General features: G+C 46.4%; 1 protein-coding gene across 8 annotated transcripts in view; it reads left to right on the top strand.

The window, feature by feature from the left end:
• The window catches only part of Hectd4 (HECT domain E3 ubiquitin protein ligase 4), a 177,548-nt gene that overhangs the window by 125,632 nt on the left and 33,281 nt on the right, over positions 1-18,635 (top strand). For all 8 annotated transcript variants that reach the window (XM_036171561.1, XM_036171562.1, XM_036171557.1 and 5 more), the window contains 13 exons: positions 236-397; positions 521-669; positions 1,282-1,361; positions 1,679-1,842; positions 3,455-3,692; positions 4,671-4,807; positions 5,227-5,353; positions 7,136-7,273; positions 12,280-12,416; positions 14,058-14,218; positions 16,074-16,255; positions 17,776-17,981; positions 18,252-18,382. In XM_036171561.1, coding sequence (XP_036027454.1) covers positions 236-397; positions 521-669; positions 1,282-1,361; positions 1,679-1,842; positions 3,455-3,692; positions 4,671-4,807; positions 5,227-5,353; positions 7,136-7,273; positions 12,280-12,416; positions 14,058-14,218; positions 16,074-16,255; positions 17,776-17,981; positions 18,252-18,382 — 2,012 coding nt within the window. The remainder of the gene's footprint in view (positions 1-235; positions 398-520; positions 670-1,281; positions 1,362-1,678; positions 1,843-3,454; positions 3,693-4,670; positions 4,808-5,226; positions 5,354-7,135; positions 7,274-12,279; positions 12,417-14,057; positions 14,219-16,073; positions 16,256-17,775; positions 17,982-18,251; positions 18,383-18,635) is intronic.

The raw sequence follows: 18,635 nt of genomic DNA, 5'->3' as shown, positions 1-18,635 counted from the left end.
TTTGATATAATTTATATTTAGGGGTGGACAGGGATGGTGTAGTTGAATGGGAGGCCTTGCCTAGCAGGTGTAAAACATTGGGGTCCATTCCCAACACTATAACAAAAAATGAAAAGAACAGAGAACCAGTATTTTAATTATATCAAATAAAAATTGCCCTCCTTCTCCGAGAGAGTAATGAGATTCTGTTGTCTGCCTTGTTGAGTGAAATCCTCTTTTCTGCCCCCAACTGCAGCCCAAAGAGATCACCTGGAGCCCTTCTCGAGTGTTCCCTCCAGTTCGTGCCTGCATGCTCTCCTCCCACCTCACCTCTGTCACCTTCCTGGCTGACCCCAGTGCTGGAGGAGGTCTTCCCCGGGGCACTTTCATCTATGCTACCTCTCCCTTGCCAGTTCAGGTGAGAAGCTCGTGGCCACCCTGCCTCTTGCCGTCCCTCCAACTGGAAAGAAGCGTAGGTGGTAGGTGGTAGGCCTGCCTGTTGTCGCTCTCTGACTGTCCCCCTCTGCTGGTGTCTCTTCAGGCCCCATCTTTTTACTGGGAAATTGAGATTGTTTCCTATGGAGATACTGATGATGACACTGGACCTATCGTCTCCTTTGGCTTTGCTACAGAAGCTGAGAAGCGTGACGGGGCGTGGACCAATCCAGTGGGCACTTGCCTTTTCCACAAGTAAGTGACTGTTCCTGCCACAGCTAAAGAGAAGAAGTAACAGTGCTGCCGCTGGCTGCTTGGGACCACCTTTAACCCCAGCAGATCTCTATGAGTTGAGGGCAACCTGGTCTACATAGTGAGCGCCAGGCCAGCCAGGGCTTCAGAGTGGGACCCTGTCTTCAAAGCGGGTCGGTGTTGTAGAGAAAATGACTTCCCATAGGTGCTTATGGGGATTCAGGGAGCCAAAGTGCAATTGTGTGTTTGAGGAAGTGGGGACAGCACAGTGTTATTTTCCTCTTAGGATGCTTATGGTTCCTCAGTATGGTTCCTTCCTGGTTGTCCTGCAACAAGACACTTGTTTTTCTTCATTTCCCAAACACATCTGAGCCCATATACCATGGTGCTGTGATGTAGACTGGGATCTGCTGGACTATTGTACTACTAACAGCACAGCAGAATATCCCCAAGCCCTGTATGCACAATGCCATTGGAAATCTGCTAGTGTTTAGGAAAGCACTGCTCATGATTATGGGATTCCCGGCATGCCTGCCCCTTTCTTCCCTCCCGGCTTCTTTCTTTCCCTCCACATGGCTGCTGAGTCTCAGCCTTGACTCCTTTGTTCTCCCCCAGCAATGGCCGAGCCGTACACTACAATGGCTCCAGTCTGCTGCAGTGGAAGAGTGTCCGCCTAGATGTCACACTTTCTCCTGGTGAGTGCAGTGGGGCCCTCTGACTCTGCATGCTTCTGGGGGACCCAGCCTTGCATCTGGACAGGTTACAGTTAAAATAAACTTGGCAGTTGGCAATGGGCCATTTGTCTCTGAGTGAAAAGCAAGCACTTACCCTTGTTGTCTGATAGTTATATCACAGGTCTCCCATTCTGAAGCCATTACCCCTAGAGACTCTATCTTGTAACTCATGAGACAGTCACATCTGCTTTTGTCCCTCAGTCACATGGTTGCAAATTAGCAGTTCACTTAATAGTAAAATGGGAAAATGTATATGCCCTTCCTGCTCTCCGCTGTAGGTGATGTGGCAGGAATCGGCTGGGAGAGGACCGAGGGGACCCCACCTCCTCCAGGGCAGCCAGCCAAAGGTCGGGTGTACTTCACTTACTGTGGACAGCGCCTCACACCATACCTGGAGGATGTCTCTGGGGGCATGTGGCCTGTGGTTCACATTCAGAAAAAGGCAAGTCACCTTGATAGGAAAGAAGAATACATTCTTTAAAGAAATGTCTTCTTGGGCTGGAGAGATGGCTCAGAGGTTAAGAGAACTGCTTATTCTTTCAAAGGTCCTGAGTTCAATTCCCAGCATCCACATGGTGGCTCACAACCATCTGTAATGAGATCTGGCGCCCTCTTCTGGCCTGCAGGATACGTGCAGACAGAACACTGTATACATAATAAATAAATAAATCTTAAAAAAAAAAAAAAAAAAAAAAAGAATGTTTTCTTGACCAGAAGGGGAAGGAGAAAAAGCTTCTGTCGAACCTTTTCCTGCACAGTGATGGACATGGCAAGCCTGGACAAGTGCCTCTTTCCCTGGTGGACCCCGAGTCTTGGGTCTGGGGCTGTGTCCAGAATTTAGTCCGAACCTGCTCTGAGCACCTCTTAGCCATCCTTCCTTAACAAGAAATGGTACACCAGTGAAGTGTCTCTGAGTCACGTATTATGGCAGAAACTTGGAGAGTGGTTCTCTGGTGAAGATTCCAAAGTTCAACACTTCTCTTCCCCCAGCATCTCCAACACACACACACACACACACACACACACACACACACACACAAACTTTGAGGACTTTGAAGGAGCACTGGCTGTTCTATGGGACATATCACTGATGACATGCTGCGGCCCCTAGTCTGTGTCCGTTCCTAGTCTGTAGTCAGATGCCATCCTCATGTACTCAGCAGCTAGGCTGCAGCAGAACACATGTTCGAGATGAGCTGCTTCCCTGGCCTTCCTGTCTCATCCTGTCCTGTGATTTCACTCATTCAACAAATATGTGCCCAGTGTCTATGTGCAAGCACCACATCATGTTCTGAATTGAAACAGAGAACAAGGAATTGATGCTGTCTGTCTCTCTCATACTATAATCAATTGGAGGAACTGGACATTAGTCAAGTAATCATAGAAACATGTATATAATCACAAACTAAGAAGTGCTTAGAGTGGGATTCTAGTCTCTAAGTACCAATCCTATTCCTATGCTCTGAAGACATGATGGTTAAGCCAGGCCTGGACATTAGCTAGTCTTGGAAAGTTAGTGGGAAGAATGTTGTAGACCAAGAGATGAGCAGCACAGGCGTGGTGTGCACATGTGTAATCCTGCTCTTGAGAGACGAGTCAAGAAGATTGATGGAGCTGGAGAGATGCTCATCCATCTCTAACTCCATTTCCAAGGGACCCAGTGCTCTCTTCTAGCATCTGCGGGCACCAGGCACACGTGTGATACAGAAAAATATGTGCAGGCAAAATTCTCATACACGTAAAATAAGTAAATAAAAATTTAAAGATGATTATTGAGAGTTTGAGGCTATCCTGGGCTACATCATAAAACACTGTTGGCCAGGAGAAGGTAAGAGTGTTAGAGACAATGAGTGGTAAGGGAACCTGAGTGTGTGTGGTAGGTTGTACAGCACTCCAGGCACAAGACACACATGCCTGTTCCTCTGCCTGTTTCTCCTGCTTCCCACTCCTCGGCTGTTCTTAGGTTTAACATTCACTGAAGTGCACTTTGTTGTTTAAAAATAAGAAAGAAAGAAAATCTAAATAGTCCTAAGTCCTTTGTTTGCTTTTTCTAGAACACAAAAACTCGAGCCAACTTTGGCTCCCGCCCGTTTGCATATGCTGAAGGACAGGCCCATCGAAATGCTGCAGACCTATGCACTGACCTGGCAGAGGAGATCAGCGCGAACTTTGAGGCCCTGCCGTTTGCCATGGCATCTGACAGCGACAACGATGCCGGCACCAGTATTGCGTCTGACCCAGGCACTCATGGGCCACCGTGCCGAATTGCTGCAGTGGCCACAGCCCAGCAACGTAAGCCACATCATCCTTTTCCCTGCTGCTAGTGCTGCAAAATCCACAAGTCTGTTAGCGCAGGCATCTGCACTGCGGGGAGAGACTTTTATACAGACAGGCAGGCACGGGAGAGGGCCAGACTAGGAGTGCTCCCACTGGGTAGTGCTAAGTGTTGGTCTAGAAAGTGTGGTGTAGGAAGCTCAAAACCCTGACATTTTATGAAATCGCTTCACCTTACAGTGTTCCTCGTTTTTAAAAATATCTTTAAACTGAGATCATCAAGTAATAATAAAATGATAGAATTAAGAACATGGGGATATGGGTAGAAAGCTGTGTGCTACAATGTTTCCTGATCTTTTTTGGTTTTTCGAGACAGGGTTTCTCTGTGTAGCTTTGCACCTTTCCTGGCACTCACTCTGTTGTCCAGGCTGGCCTCGAACTCACAGAGATCTGCCTGCCTCTGCCTCCCGAGTGCTGGGATTAAAGGCGTGCACCACCACTGCCCGGCTTTTTTTGGTTTTTTGAGACAGGGTTTCTCTGTGTAGCTTTGGTGCCTTTCCTGGAACTCACTCTGTAGCCCAGGCTGGCCCTCCTGATCATTTTTTTAAAAATCATATTAAGCCAGGTCAGGTGATTCAGGCTTATAAACCCAAGTATTCAGGAGGCTGAAGCAGGAGGATAATAAATTCAAGGCCTGTGTGGGCTATAGGGTATGTTCAAGGCCAGCCTGAGCAACTTAACAAGACCTTATTTCAACATTCAGTTAGACAGACAGACAGACAGACAGACAGACAGACAGTGAGAGAGACAGAGAGACAGAGAGAGAGAGAGAGAGAGAGAGAGAGAGAGAATACATACATACATACATAGACAGAAGCTGGGGACATATCTCAGTGGTTGAAGCTATACCTAGAATGGAGAAGGTCTCATCCCTAGACCTGTGAAAGAAGAGAGAAGGAAAGGAAAGGAAAAGAATCTAACTGTGCTTTGTTACAGAATATGATAGTGACACCTCCTGCCATTATAAAGTCGAGCTCAGCTATGAGAATTTCATCACCTCCGGGCCAGACCCCCATCCACCTCCCATTGCAGATGACGAAAGTGATGACGACGATGAAGATGACATCCCACAGGTGAGAGCCCACAGCCTGGGTCAGGACTCTGGGGACAAGGCCGATGATGTTAGCTTTCTGCTGTGTCCTGTGTGAGTAGTTACCGTGGCACATTCGTCTCTCTGAACTGCCCATGAGTAGCCATGTCTGCTAGGCTGGGCTGCTCCAGAGAGGTCTACATGTTGAAGGGTGAAGGACCCTGATGGTAGCTCAGGAGGAGATCCAAGTTGTAGTGAGAATACTGTGGTGGTTCTGAAGGGGAGGAAGTGGGAGGAGGGCATGCTTTGGGGGGAGGGGGCTTGCTGTGGGGGGGGGGGACCTGCTGTGGGGTACCTGAGGCCTTGTGTTGAGGCCAGGCTTGAGCAGGGCAGGTCCTTGCACAGAGCTACAAGTGACTGCATGAAGCTCCTCCTCAGCTCACCAGCTTCCTCTCCCCTCAGGAGGACCACTATGCCCTGTTGGTGAAAGCGTGGGAGACCAAGGTTTTCCCTACCATCCGAAGACGCTTCCGCAACGAAGCTGAGCGAAAGTCGGGCCTGGACCAGATCAAGGGTGCTTTACAACTAGGTCTGCTATGTTTTGCTCTCCTGAAGAGTCGCTGAGAGGCTTGAGGGATGAGGGAGATACAGTTGAGGAGAGGGGCTCCTCGGATGGCATGTCTGGCTTGATGATGTCTTACCCTTGTATGTCAGTGAACTCTGGGTCCTTTGCCTTCATCGCTAGGCTTCATTTTCCTTGTCAGTGTGACCTACGAAGCTAGAATAGTTGTCATGGGAGGCTGTGTGGCCTGGTGGAGAATGCTCACATCTGCAATCACAGATGGGCTGTTTATCAGCTGATGAGCTTGGGCTTCCCCATCTTGAATGGACTCAGTAGTGATGTCTACCTCCTCAGCATGTGTGAAACCAATAAGCGGATGCACATGGCATTCCTAAGAGCAGAGCCCGAGGTGTAGAAGTGCTCTCAGTTCAGTGCTCAGTACTGTCATAGCAGCAATGATGGTGGTGCCATTTCCCCTTCAACAGAGCAGTGGCAAGGTGAGAAGGAGGGTCGGGGGTGGCTCCCAGCACCCAGAGGACAGCTGCAGTCACCAGGTCCCATGGGGAAGGCTAACGGGATGCCCACAAGGTCTGCATGGTCCACATGCCCCCTACGTGTACCTTAAACAGTAGTTTTTCCTCCTCAACACTATTCCTTTCGAAAAAATTGCAGATCACTGCAATTCTGTAATCTGGTCGTGCTCAGCCCAGTTTCTTGCCCACCCTGTTGGCAGCTGCTTTCCGTGACGTCCTCCTGTAACTGTGCCTGCCTTTAAAGCGTGCTCACATTTGCTACACCTCTTCACTATAGAAAAGCCAGTGAATGGAGATTGTAGCTGTGTGATGGCTGGGCTGTGTAAAAGCAGTCTCCTGTCAGCCCACATTGTCTTGTCCATGGCAGCTAAGCATTGTGGTTCCGAAACAGCCACAGCAGAAGGAGACACCTTGCTGGACTCCCCACAGTGCTTTCCTTCTGTCTGTTACCAACTATTGGACACCTCTGTACTTGGCTTATTATAACTAGTACAATTATACCATAGTGTCGGTTTTGCTGTTAAGTGTAATCATATCCTCTCTCTATGGGAAGGAGAACAAAGCAGCCGGATATAGTGGTACAGGCCTGTGATACAGACAGGGTGGCAAGTTTAAGACTATCCTGGGCCACATAGTGAGACACTCTCAAAATGAACAAATCCACAGGACATCTCAGTAATGGATAGCAGGTGTGTAGCACCGCTCTCCACCTCTCTAAACAGTGTGTTTATTGTGGCACCAGATCTGCAGAGTCAGAAGCAAACACTGCTCACACATTCTCCTCCTCCTCATTTGCTGTTTGTTCTTCAGTTAGCCCAAGTTAGATGCAGCATAGTCATGTGCCTTGTGAACTGTCCTGGACTGAGGCTCCAGCTCTTTCCGCTCTGGTGATCACACCAGCAGTGCTGACTCAGGTGCTGTCTCCTTGGCACACCTGGCAAGGTCCATCTGAGGCTCCTAGAAGTGATGGCGTTAGTTTTTGGTTTTTGGGTTTTTTGAGACAGGGTTTCTTTGTGTAGCTGTCCTGGAACTCGCTTTGTAGACCAGGCTGGCCTCGAACTCACAGAGATCCACCTGCCTCTGCCTCCCGAGTGCTGGGATTAAAGGCGTGCACCACCACCACCCAGCTGGCGTTAGTATTTAAACTGGGTACAAACTGTCCTCCCAGCAAGGGCATGGAAACACACTCCATTGTTTTGTTCTAGGCACGAGTTAGTGCCCTGTTGGTCTGAAGATTGTGTTCCCTGAGGAGTTACTTGGTGTGCTCTGTTTGCAGGCATGGTGGACATTGCCCGGCAGACAGTTGAATTTCTCTATGAGGAGAATGGCGGCATCCCAAGAGACCTTTATCTTCCTACCATTGAGGACATTAAAGATGAAGCAAACAAGTTCACAATTGACAAAGTCCGAAAAGGTTTTGCTTTTGTTTCCTCCTTGCTCTGTGGGTGACATTCCCCTGAAAGGAGCAGCTGCTGGCTCCCAGGGTGGTGTTTCTCATGTGAAGCCTTCAGGTGTCCTGGTGGCTCACTGGCATAAGCAGCTGTGGCAGGGCTGAGAGTAGAGGAAGGAAGCAGGCTTCAGGTAGGCTTCCTGGTGTGGGCATGGACTCTGAGTTCATAAGCCACGTGTTTAGCTGGGCATGGTGGCACACTCTTGAAGGTAACAAGATCTGCTCAAGGTCAGCCTTGGCTACAGTTTGAGGACAGCCTAGGTTATGTGAAACCCTGTCTCACAAACAAAAACCCATAAAACACCCAAACCATATGGCCATGGTTTATAGAGCTTTTTAGAATTTAAATATGCTTTTCACAAAAATCTATTACACATTTTGAAGAAACAACAGAAAAACACATACACAAAGAATTTTAAGCCGCTCATTTTTTCAGCCTAATAATCTTCACAAAAACTCATGATAGCTGGAGCTGGAGAACTGGCTCAGCAGTTAAGGGTGTAGGCTGCTCCTATAGAGGACCTGAGTTTGGTTCCCAGCACCCACATGGTAGCTCGCAACCATGAAGAATTCCAGTCCCAGGGGATCTACCAAACCATTTCCTCTATCTTTAGCATATTCATATCCCCAGAAAAATTCTGTGCTCTTCCATCTACCCATCCTTCCCTCTTCCTAGACTCTGAACTGTGCTCTGCTTCTTGTCTGTGGGTTTACCTGTTATGGGCATTTGTTTCAAATGGAATCATTTAACATGTGATCTTTCAGGCCTTGCTTCTCTTCCCAGGCTCATCTCCCCTTTTTTGACTAAATAGAAAGAAATGTTTTAACTTTAACATAGTAAGACCATATATAATAAAAAACAGTTATCAGGTAAGAATTACATTTACAATATCCAGTCCCTTTGCATTTGGCAAATTTGGAGAAATCACTCTATTATCTATTCTATTTTGATGAGTCAGTCCAAAACTCTGTACGTAATTTACCTTCTGTCATCGCTAAGGAAAACTGTAACTGTAACTATCTAGTTTTCAACTCCATCAAAGATCCCAGGAGGATATAATATTACCTGAGCAAACAGGAAGTGCAGTGTAAGCTACTTCCAAAACTATAGCAATGACAGAGACATCTGGTTGCCTGGACAATCACCCAAGGCTCCTCTGCAACATTGGGGCATCCATCTTTGGCCTACAGGCCTAGAAAATATTCTATGAAGCAAGAATTTTGAAGGACTGTCCCGCCTTGTTTTGGCAAAGTTTGGCAGTCACTTTTCTTTGTGCCCTGCAGACGATCTGGCACACTTTTCTATGAAGCAGGAATTTTCAAGGACTGTCCTGCCTTGTTGTCATGAGGTTTTGCAGTTGCTTTCCTTTGTGCCCTGCATGTCCAGTTTGAACAGTATACTACCAGCAGTCGAGGCAAGGACAGTTTGTTGCCCAAATGGCTAGCTTTGCCACATTGAAAGTGACCTCCACATGGAGGTTCTTCGATGTCCATCAGCCTTTCTGAAGTAAATTGATGCTGTCAGGAGGAAATGCATCTCACTGTCATGAAAAGCCCATGTTAACAAAACTTCATAAATGCCATATTCTATAGGTTTTTGAAGTGTTTGAAGACCATCTATCTATTTAAATATATCTGTTTAACCTTGAAAACATACTAATATGACTACAGGTTTGATTACTATAGATGACTAACTACTAACCTGCATTTCTTAATTATACATTACATTTTTAAGTGAGCTGCATAAGCACAATACCCCACCAAGAGTAGAAACATATGTAAAACATAACAAAAATAACTTTAAATTTGTATCAATATACCAAAGTCCATACCAATGTAAAACATTTGAGGTTAATACTTGTCTTTTTATCCTATATTCCTATATCCCCCCACCCCTTAATGGTAGCAAACATCCATAACCTACCAAATGATCAAAAAACACCCACACCACTTCTTGGGAATGTTTATCTCTAGACTGCTTCCTGTTGTCTGTGGGCAATGGCATCTTTAGAAAACTTGAGGAAATTGAAATAATGGTTAAGTCCTGGGAAAACTAGTTATAACATCTGTTGTTCAGTCTCTGTGCAGTGAGAAAGTACAAGGCCTATCTGAAGTCCTGGCTAGAATAGTTTGTGAGGCTGGACCATCTCAGCCAGCAGCCTTAATGCTGTTCTGCATGCAGAACTCTGAAGAAACTGCAACAGAGGCACTCTGAGAGTCAGGATCACCTGGGCCAACCATTTTCATTGGTGTCTGGTTCCCTGGCTCTGAAAACACACAAACTTTCAAAGGTAACATACATATCTATATTAACACAAGTATGGACTGTGTGTTGTATACAAGCCAACCAAAGATTTTTTTTTTTTAAGATTTATTTATTTATTATGTATATAGCATGTATGACTGCAGGTCAGAAGAGGGCACCAGATCTCATTACAGATGGTTGTGAGCCACCATGTGGTTGCTGGGAATTGAACTCAGGACCTCCGGAAGAGCAGCCAGTGCTCTTAACCACTGAGCCATCGCTCCAGCCCAGATTTTTTTTTTTTAAATGTTTGAGCAGATAAAATATACATCACCTGGCTAGTAGTTTTTCTATGTTTATTTCTTTTATATCTGTAGCCAAGATTTTCAGGAGGTCTCCCCCAATCAAACCTGATCTCGATTAACCTTGAACAAACCCACAGCCTTTTGTTTCTTGTGGAAACAAAAGGGTAATCTCTTCTCCCAACACAACAAATTTTTTGACTTCCATTTTCAAGTTACAGCATTCCTTATGTATCTAGGCTGGTTTAACTCAGCAGTCCCCTTAACAATCACATGTCTCTCAGCAGCTGTCATTAAGTCATCAGTATTCAAAAACTTGAACAAGACACCATACAGGATCCAGACTCCCTGTGTATTTACCATCTTTACATGGCTTATCCTTTTTATATTACTTTAGTCTTTCTTTAAAGACCTTATTACTTTTAAACTATTTTTTCTATGACTGTTTGTATCCACTTTCTTTTCTTTCTTTCTTTCTTAAGCCTACATACTTTTTGTTTGTTTGTTTGTTTTTCGAGACAGGGTTTCTCTGTGTAGCATTGCGCCTTTTCCTGGAACTCACTCGGTAGACCAGGCTGGCCTCAAACTCACAAAGATCCACCTGGCTCTGCCTCCGAGTACTGGGATTAAAGGCGTGTGCCACCACCACCCGGATGCCTACATACATTTTTAAGCACACTGTAACCTGTTTTTCCATCTGAACCTACTCTAAACTGCTAAGCAGTGCAGGCTAGGCCCTCTGCAAGAGGCTCTGGCGGCTGGCCCCGCCCCTTCTCAGGTCCATGAAAGCCAAGCCTAAGCCTGCAGCCTGGTCTGGAGCTGCTTTTGCCAGGGAACTGCATTCATCCACCCCAGCTCTAGGAAGTTTGCACCTGCATTGTGGCAGGCATTTTTACTTAGGTTGCTGTTTCTACTTAGCGTGCCAGCTTTTTTCTTTTCTTTTCTTTTTTCTTTTCTTTTCTTTTCTTTTCTTTTCTTTTCTTTTCTTTTCTTTTCTTTTCTTTTCTTTTCTTTTCTTTCCAGCCATCTCAGGCCCTGTGTGGAAATTCAGGCCCCATGGTGGATATCAAATGTAGCAAGTTTTTTCTTTTGGGCCACCAACCAGCTCCTAAATCATGACACGGAGACTTATTGTTAGTTTTGAATGCTTGGTGTTATCTTAGCTCTTGTTTTAATCTGTTTCTCTGTTTCACCTCAGGGCTTTTTACTTTTCTTTCCTTCTGTATAACTTACTCTGCCTCTGGCTGCCTGGCTGCCTGGCCCTGGGCCCTCTCTTTCTCCCGTATTCTCTCCTCTCTCATTCTCTTTTCCCAAGCCTAGATTCCTTCTACTTATTCTTTCTGCCCTCCAGCCCTGCCTATCCCTCTACTGCCTACCTATTGGCCTTTCAGCTGTTTATTAGATCAATCAGGTACCTAAAGCAAGCAAGGTGAAACGGCAACGCATCTTTGCTTAAACAATGAAGTATAAACAAACATAACACATCTTTACCTAGTTAAACAATGCAGTATAAACAAACATAACACATCCATACCTAGTTAAACAATGCAGTATAAACAAACATAACACATCTTTACCTAGTTAAACAATGCAGTATAAACAAACATAACTCATCTTTACCTAGTTAAACAATGCAGTATAAACAAACATAACACATCTTTACCTAGTTAAACAAATGCAGCATAAACGAACATAACACATCTTTGCCTAGTTAAACAAATGTAACACACCTTTACACAGTTAAATGCACTCACCCATGAAGCATAGATCAATACTTGATTCTTTTGACTGTCAAGCAATGCTCCGTTGTATAGACATGCCCTTAGTTGTTTTCATTCATCGTTGATGGATGATTGACTTGGCCCTGCTTTTTGGCTATTAGGAATACTGTTGCTCTAAACATTTGTATCACCCTCTTGTATGGACATACATCTTCATTTCTCTAGGAGAAATACATATGTATTATAATAGATTGGAATCTATAAACATGAGTAGAATTGTTGGGTGATATGGTAACTCTATGTTTAACCTTTTGAGAAACTACCAAAATACTTTTTAATGCATCCTACATTCTGGACCATCCTACATTTCCAGCAGCTCACCAGCTGTGTATGAGTGTTCCAGGTTCTGCACATGTGTGGCAGTGTGTTCCATCTGTCTCTTCACATCAGCCATTGCTGTTGCCAAGGGGTCTCACTGTGGCTCTTATACACATCTCCCTGGTGATTGACAAGTAATAATGAACGTAGCTTCATGTGTTGTCTTGGCTTACTTGTCTCCTTCATGAATTGGAAGAGTTTACCATTTTGTTATTACTTTACAGGCTGCGCTATGCCCTTTTGATTTTTGCATGCTGCAGAGCTGTTTTAGGCCCTGCAGCGCAGCCTCCTCCCAAGGTGAACTGGCCTTCCTTAATTCCTCAGGTCTCACGGTTGTGACACGCTCTCCAGACAGCGGCAGTGTCGCCAGCAGTACCCTGGGAACTGCCTTGCCAAAATTCGCCATCCGAGGGATGCTCAAAACCTTTGGCCTTCATGGAGTTGTCCTAGATGTGGATTCAGTAAGTGAACAGCTACTTTGGCTCCTCCAGTCCCATATGTATAGAGAGGCTGCCATGCCCAGGTACCAGACAAAGGGACTGCAGGGTCTGTTCTCAACTCCACATAGACAGATGGGACAGGGATTGTGCTTTGAGATTTCTCTTCAAGTTAGAAACAAGGAAGCTGGGCTAGAGAGGTGGCTCAGTGGTTAAAAGCCCTCACTCTGTCATTAGGAACAGGGTTCAGATCCCAGCAGCTATGGCAGGTAGCTCACAGACACCTTAACTCCAAGGGATCCAAGTGTCTTCTAGCCTCTGTGGGCACCCAGACACACATGTGCATACAGTCACATGGACAAACATACATAGATAAACATAAAGTAAATCCTACAAAGAAAGAAGAGAACTAAACTGAAGTGCAGCTGTGTGGAAGGACTCAGTGAGGCATCTCACACTTATGGGAGTGAAGCTACACCAGGCGCCCTGCCGGTCCACACCGCCAGTCACATCCAAACTGTCGCTGCCTTGCGTCAGTTCAGTGAGGAGCAAAGTGAGCCGCTATCCTTGAAGACAGCATCAGGATTGTTAAAAGCAAGGACTCTATCTGGTAGCTTTATTTTATTGGTGGAAACTAAAAGTAAGCTGCTACATATGTACTCTGCATTCAAATACCAATATAATTTTTACCTAGGGATTATTAAAGATTTACTTTAAAAAGCAATTAAAATATACTCACAAATTATACAAGGGCTATTTTAACAAATTTTGGTTCTTCTAATCTTTATTTGATTTGAAGTTTTTTCCTGAAGACTTTTTTTAAAATGATTTATTTATTTCTATTTTATGTACATTGGTGTTTTGACTGCATGTATGTCTGTGTGAGGATGTTGGATCCCCTGGAACTGGAGTTACAGACAGTCTTGAGTTGCCCTGTGGGTGCTGGACATTGAACTAGGTTCCTCTAGAAGAATAGCCAGGGCTCTCCACCACTGATCCATCTTTTCAGTCCTGTCCCGTCCCATCCCTGTCCATGCCCCTGTCCCCATCCCCGTGTGTCGTCCCCCCTACCGCCCAAGGCTTTTTTAAAATATCTGGTTTTTTTTTCTGTTTTCTATTATGTGTTAATTTATAATTAAGAATTGATTTTGTGGGGAATACTGGAGAAATAGCTCAACAGTTAAGAGTACTTGCTGCTCCTACAGAACATCTGGGTTTGGCAACTCACAACTGTCTACTTCCAGGGGATCTGACACTCTGTTCTTGCCTCCAAGGTCAACTGCTCTCAGTGTACGTATATAGACATAGAGATACACAGACATACATGTAATTAAAAGTAATAAAAATAAATCTTTTAGCGAGATGTGGTGCATGCCCTTAATTCCAATACTCTGGAGGCAGAGGCAGGTGGATTTCTGTGAGTTCCAGGTCAACCAGGAGTACACAGTGAGACCCTGCCTCAAAAAATACTTTTTTGAGAAAAATTAAATCAACATGTGTATTGTAAATTCTCTTTGGGTTCATTAATCTTGTTCATAAAATAGCAGCTAGATACAAATTATAGCATAAAATCTAACTGTTTAATATATACATATTTTTGCATGAACTTGAAAAATAAAGTTAATTCTCAGAAAAGCTGGTTGGATGTTTACTTTTCCACTGCAGGTGAATGAGTTGGTGCAGGTGGAGACATACCTCCGGAGTGAAGGGGTGCTGGTGCGGTACTGGTACCCCATCGATATGTTGGAAAGGCCCCCTGCAGGCTACCGAAGGACGGCCACTAATGGGCTAGTCACACTGGACAATACCAACCTTCAAATTCACAGGTAAACCTGGGCCTTTCTCTCTTTGGGGCATAGAGATGTGTCTACTGTGTTTTCATGTGTCCCATTCATGCTTGACTAGAAGGCTTCTCCTTCAAAGCCGAGAGTTAGAAGGAGGGAAGGCAGTTGCAGAACAGCAAGAGGCGGGAAGAAAAGATGGTCTAGAAGCTCATGGCCTGTGTCACATGCACTCTACTGTGATGTTGGGACTGGAGCCAGCTAGAGAGGCATAGTGAAGACATGCCGAGGAAAGAAGTCAGGAGGGAACAGAAGAGACACCCAGTTCATCCATGTGAGGAGAACAGCCAGCTGTTCCTGTCTTGGATAACCAGCGTACTCTGAACACTGCACAGTACAGTGCAGGATTCTGAAAAGGACAGAGCTGCAGTAGAGACAGGCTGCCCTCTACAGACGAAATCTAATGATGATCAGCCACAATTCCTTGCCATGCACTGTTAAATAATGAATTCCAGGCCAGCCAAGGATTTTGTTTATTAAAAAATACATAAATAAAAAATCTCCTATGACTTGTTTCTTCCCATCATAGAAATCCCTGCTGTGGGGCTGGAGAGATGGCTCAATGGTTAAGAGCACTGTCTGCTCCTCCAGAGGACCCCAGTTCAATACCCAGAATTCACATGGCAGCTCATACCTATCTGTAACTCCAGTTCCAGGGAATCCAATCCCTTTACACAGAAACATATGTAGGCAAACACCAATGCAAATAAATAAATCAGGAGGAGGAGGAGGAAGGAGAAGGAGAAGAAGAAGAAAAAGAAGAGGAGGAGGAGGAGGAGAAGAAGTAGTAGTAGTAGTAATCTGTGCTGCAGTTGAGAGGAAGGCAGAGTAACAAGTGCAGTTCTCCTCTAAAAGCCTCTGCACACCATGTTCCTCGCCATCTGTCCTTTATCCTCTCAGTTTCTCCTCAGGCAAACCCACGCTGTCTATGTCTGTGCTTCCAGCACCTGGGAAGCTGAGGCAGAGGATCACCTGGACTGGACACAGCAAGACCCCTTTGGGGACATATAATCATATCTTTACATTATGACTCATAACAGTAGCAAAATGACAGTTATGAAGTAGCAACAAAGTAATTTCATGGTTGGGGGTCAGCACAACATGAAGAACTGTATTAAAGGGTCACAGCGTTAGGAAGGGTGAGAACCCCTGGGCTAGACCAGGAGGACTCCTCTCTAGCCTCTCACTCCAAAAGGATGGTTGGTGTCGGGTGCAAGTCAGAGCTTGTGCCTCTAACCAGACCTTCCCACATGGAAGGCTCCGAACTGTAGCTCCCTTGTAACACCCTGTGAGTTTGGGAGGCTTCTTCCCTCCTTGGGCCACACTAGGTTTTCTGTTCTCTGCATGCGGGACTCACTTCTGCCTCAGGGATCTACATGGCCATCTCACTCTAATTATGCCAATTTCTGTGAACTGTTAGCTCTTCAAAAGGTCTGCCTTCAAAATTTTGATGTCTTATCCCTTTATCTTACTTAGTAACATTCAGCTGTGTGGACTCACCACTAAATTAATGAACTTTAAGATTGTTTGCACGCTTTGGCCCTTAGAAACACTGTTGCTATGAATTTGTTTATAAGGTTTGGTGTAGATATTTTCATTTCTTTTTCAAGGGTTTTTTTTTTTTTTGAGTTGGAAAAAAACACACAAAGCAAACTATTGTGGCTTTTATTTAAAACTCAAGTGAATCACTTGAAACACAGAACATAGGGCCCAGAGAGAAGCCTGAGATGTAGTGTCATCTGTCATTGTCCCCACCCCACCCCCAAGAGCTCTCTGCTCAGAGGTGAGGGCCAGACCACACTGTCAGCACATAGTGTATCTCCCCTTTCTTTTCCTTCAGAGAGCTGCTACGGTGTGAGGCTGCACTGGCCAGGCTGTACTGTCGAATGGCCTTGCTCAACATCTTCGCCCCCAAGCTACCTCACTTATTCACTCGACTCTTCCACATCCCAGCCATCCGAGACATCACATTAGAGCACCTGCAGCTCCTATCCAATCAGCTCCTTGCTCCTCCCCTCCCAGGTAAGACTTGGTCAGGGAAAACCAGCCCTGAGGTTGAGCCAGTTCACACAGGCTACCTAGCATGCTAATTTTCCATGGTGGGGTCAGGGGAACCTGAGGTAGCCATGCCCCCTGCTCTTAGACACCTGAGTGCACTCTCACCTCAGTCAGTTAGTGATCTGCCTAGTGCTCACTGAACATGGACTGCTGTGACAGGTGTTCTGCCTGACCCTGGAGAGACAGAAATAGATTCCATAGCAGGGCCTGCTCTAGAGCTGCTCATGTGAGTCAGCTGAGCCGGGGATCTTCAGGCAAGGGCTCTCTGTGCTCATCTGGGCAATACTAAGTGAGGAAATCACCCCCTGGTCCTCCCATGACTGAGACGCTCCTGTCTGCCTCAACCTCCGTTTTTCTTGTTATCACCTAAGATAGAAGCGAGTGGTAAGGGAGGCACAGGCACCCCCAGACCCTGTTGCAAGCAGTACTGTGAAACCATGGCATTTTCAGCAGCCACAGGGTCCCAGCCAGCATATACAGAACCCCTCTCCACTAGCCTGTCGGAGCACCAGGGTCCATCAGCTCACTTAGAGGAATGCACTGTAAGAGGAGCTTTGCCATGAAGACTGAGTAATCACACTGGGCACCTCAACATACCTTAGTGGAGCTAGGCTGGCTCAGAGCAGCTGGATGGGTCATCCCATATTGGTCTTTTTGTTTTTTCGAGACAGGGTCTCTCTGTGTAGCTTTGGAGCCTGTCCTGGATCTCGCTCTGTAGACTAGGCTTGGCCTCGAACTCACAGAGATCCACCTGGCTCTGCCTCCTGAGTGCTGGGATTACAGGCATGCGCCACCACCACCCGGCCCCATATTGGTCTTTAAGAAACTTAGTAGGGGAGATGACTATCAGTAAAGTACTTACTATGCAAGCATGAGTACCCATAATTCAGGTTACCAGCACCCACATGAAAAGTTGGGCACAAGCTAGGTGTTGGTGGTGCAAACCTTTAATCCCAGAACATGGGAGGCAGAAACAGGAGGATCTTTGTGAGTTTGAGGCTAGCCTGGGCTACAGAGCGAGTCTCAGGACAGCCAGGGCTGCACAGAGAGACCTGCCTGGGTACAGTGGTGTGCATCTGTAACCTCAATGTTAGGGAGATGGAGACAAGAGGATCCCTGGAGCTCACCAGCCAGGCAGGTTACTTGAATCAGTGAAAGACCCTGTCTCAAAAAATAAGGTGAAGAGCTGCTGAGGAAGACACCTAACATCAACCTCGGGCCTCCAGGCATGCACATAGCACGCCTGTACACAGAATAAGAGGCTTGGGCTTCCACTGAAGGTGTTATTTGCAGCACTGTGTTATCCTAGAAAAAACAAGTTTAACGGCCACAAGCTCTTGACTTCCCCTCACTGCCCTGATGTCGGCCCAGGACTCTCCGCCTCCCATTTTCCATCAGTGCCGTCCTTCCTTGGGCGTCTGCCTCCTGGGCTCGGCAGCTGGCGGCTGCACTTCTGCCATGTCCCTCTCTTGTCCTGCCCACAGACGGCACCATCAGCTCCAGCTCCATCCTCCTGGCACAGTCCCTGCAGCACTGCCTCCACTCCCAGAGCTGCTCGGCCACTGACCTCTTCTACCAGGGCAGCTCCCAGACGCTGAGGGAGTGGCTCAGCGTGGCCATCACCCGCACCCTGCACCAGGGCGAGGACAGCCTCCTGGAGCTGACGAAGCAGATCTGCAGCTTCCTGCAGGTAGAGAGAGGCTTGAGCTCCTAGACCCCCCACCCCCACCCCGCTGGGGACACCATTGAATAGGCATTTCCCTGGCTTGCTGAGTAGTGCTCTCCCATGAGCCACTGGGCAGCCATTCTTGAGGAACTCTTGGGCCTCTGGTGCCTTCTCCTCCAGAGGCTGCCCACCTCTTGCACCTATTTCAGCATGTGTCCTGGGTGATTGTCCTTCCTCACAGGGTGAGATGGAGTGTGTTTAGCCCACACTTGCTTATTACATGTCTCCTTTCAGACAGCACCCGAGCAGTTCCCCTCCGAAGAATTCCCAATTTCTGAGTCCAAAGTCAATATGGATGTGAATTTTCCTGGAGCGGCCTTTGTTGTTGTGTCTTGCAAAGAAAGTCAGTCCGGATTCCGCAAAGAGTAAGTTGTCCTTTCTCCAGAAGACGGTGCTAGGGAGAGAAAGCTAAGTGGATCATTCCAGCAGCACTGCCCCAGGAACCTGTCTCCAGCTGTCCTTGCCCTCAAGTGCACACTGTCTTTAAAGCACTTGCCGTTCTCCCCTGTCTCCTGTGTCTTTGGGGAATAGGCTTTATAGAGAGCGACCTTCTGAAGGTGGTGGAGATGACTTATGCCCAGTACCTGGCCTGGCCAAGTCTGTCTTAACCCCCACTTC

Source organism: Onychomys torridus, chromosome 22 (assembly GCF_903995425.1).
Source record: "Onychomys torridus chromosome 22, mOncTor1.1, whole genome shotgun sequence".
In the NCBI taxonomy this organism is placed as follows: domain Eukaryota; kingdom Metazoa; phylum Chordata; class Mammalia; order Rodentia; family Cricetidae; genus Onychomys; species Onychomys torridus.
This window is presented reverse-complemented; position numbering and strand designations above follow the sequence as displayed.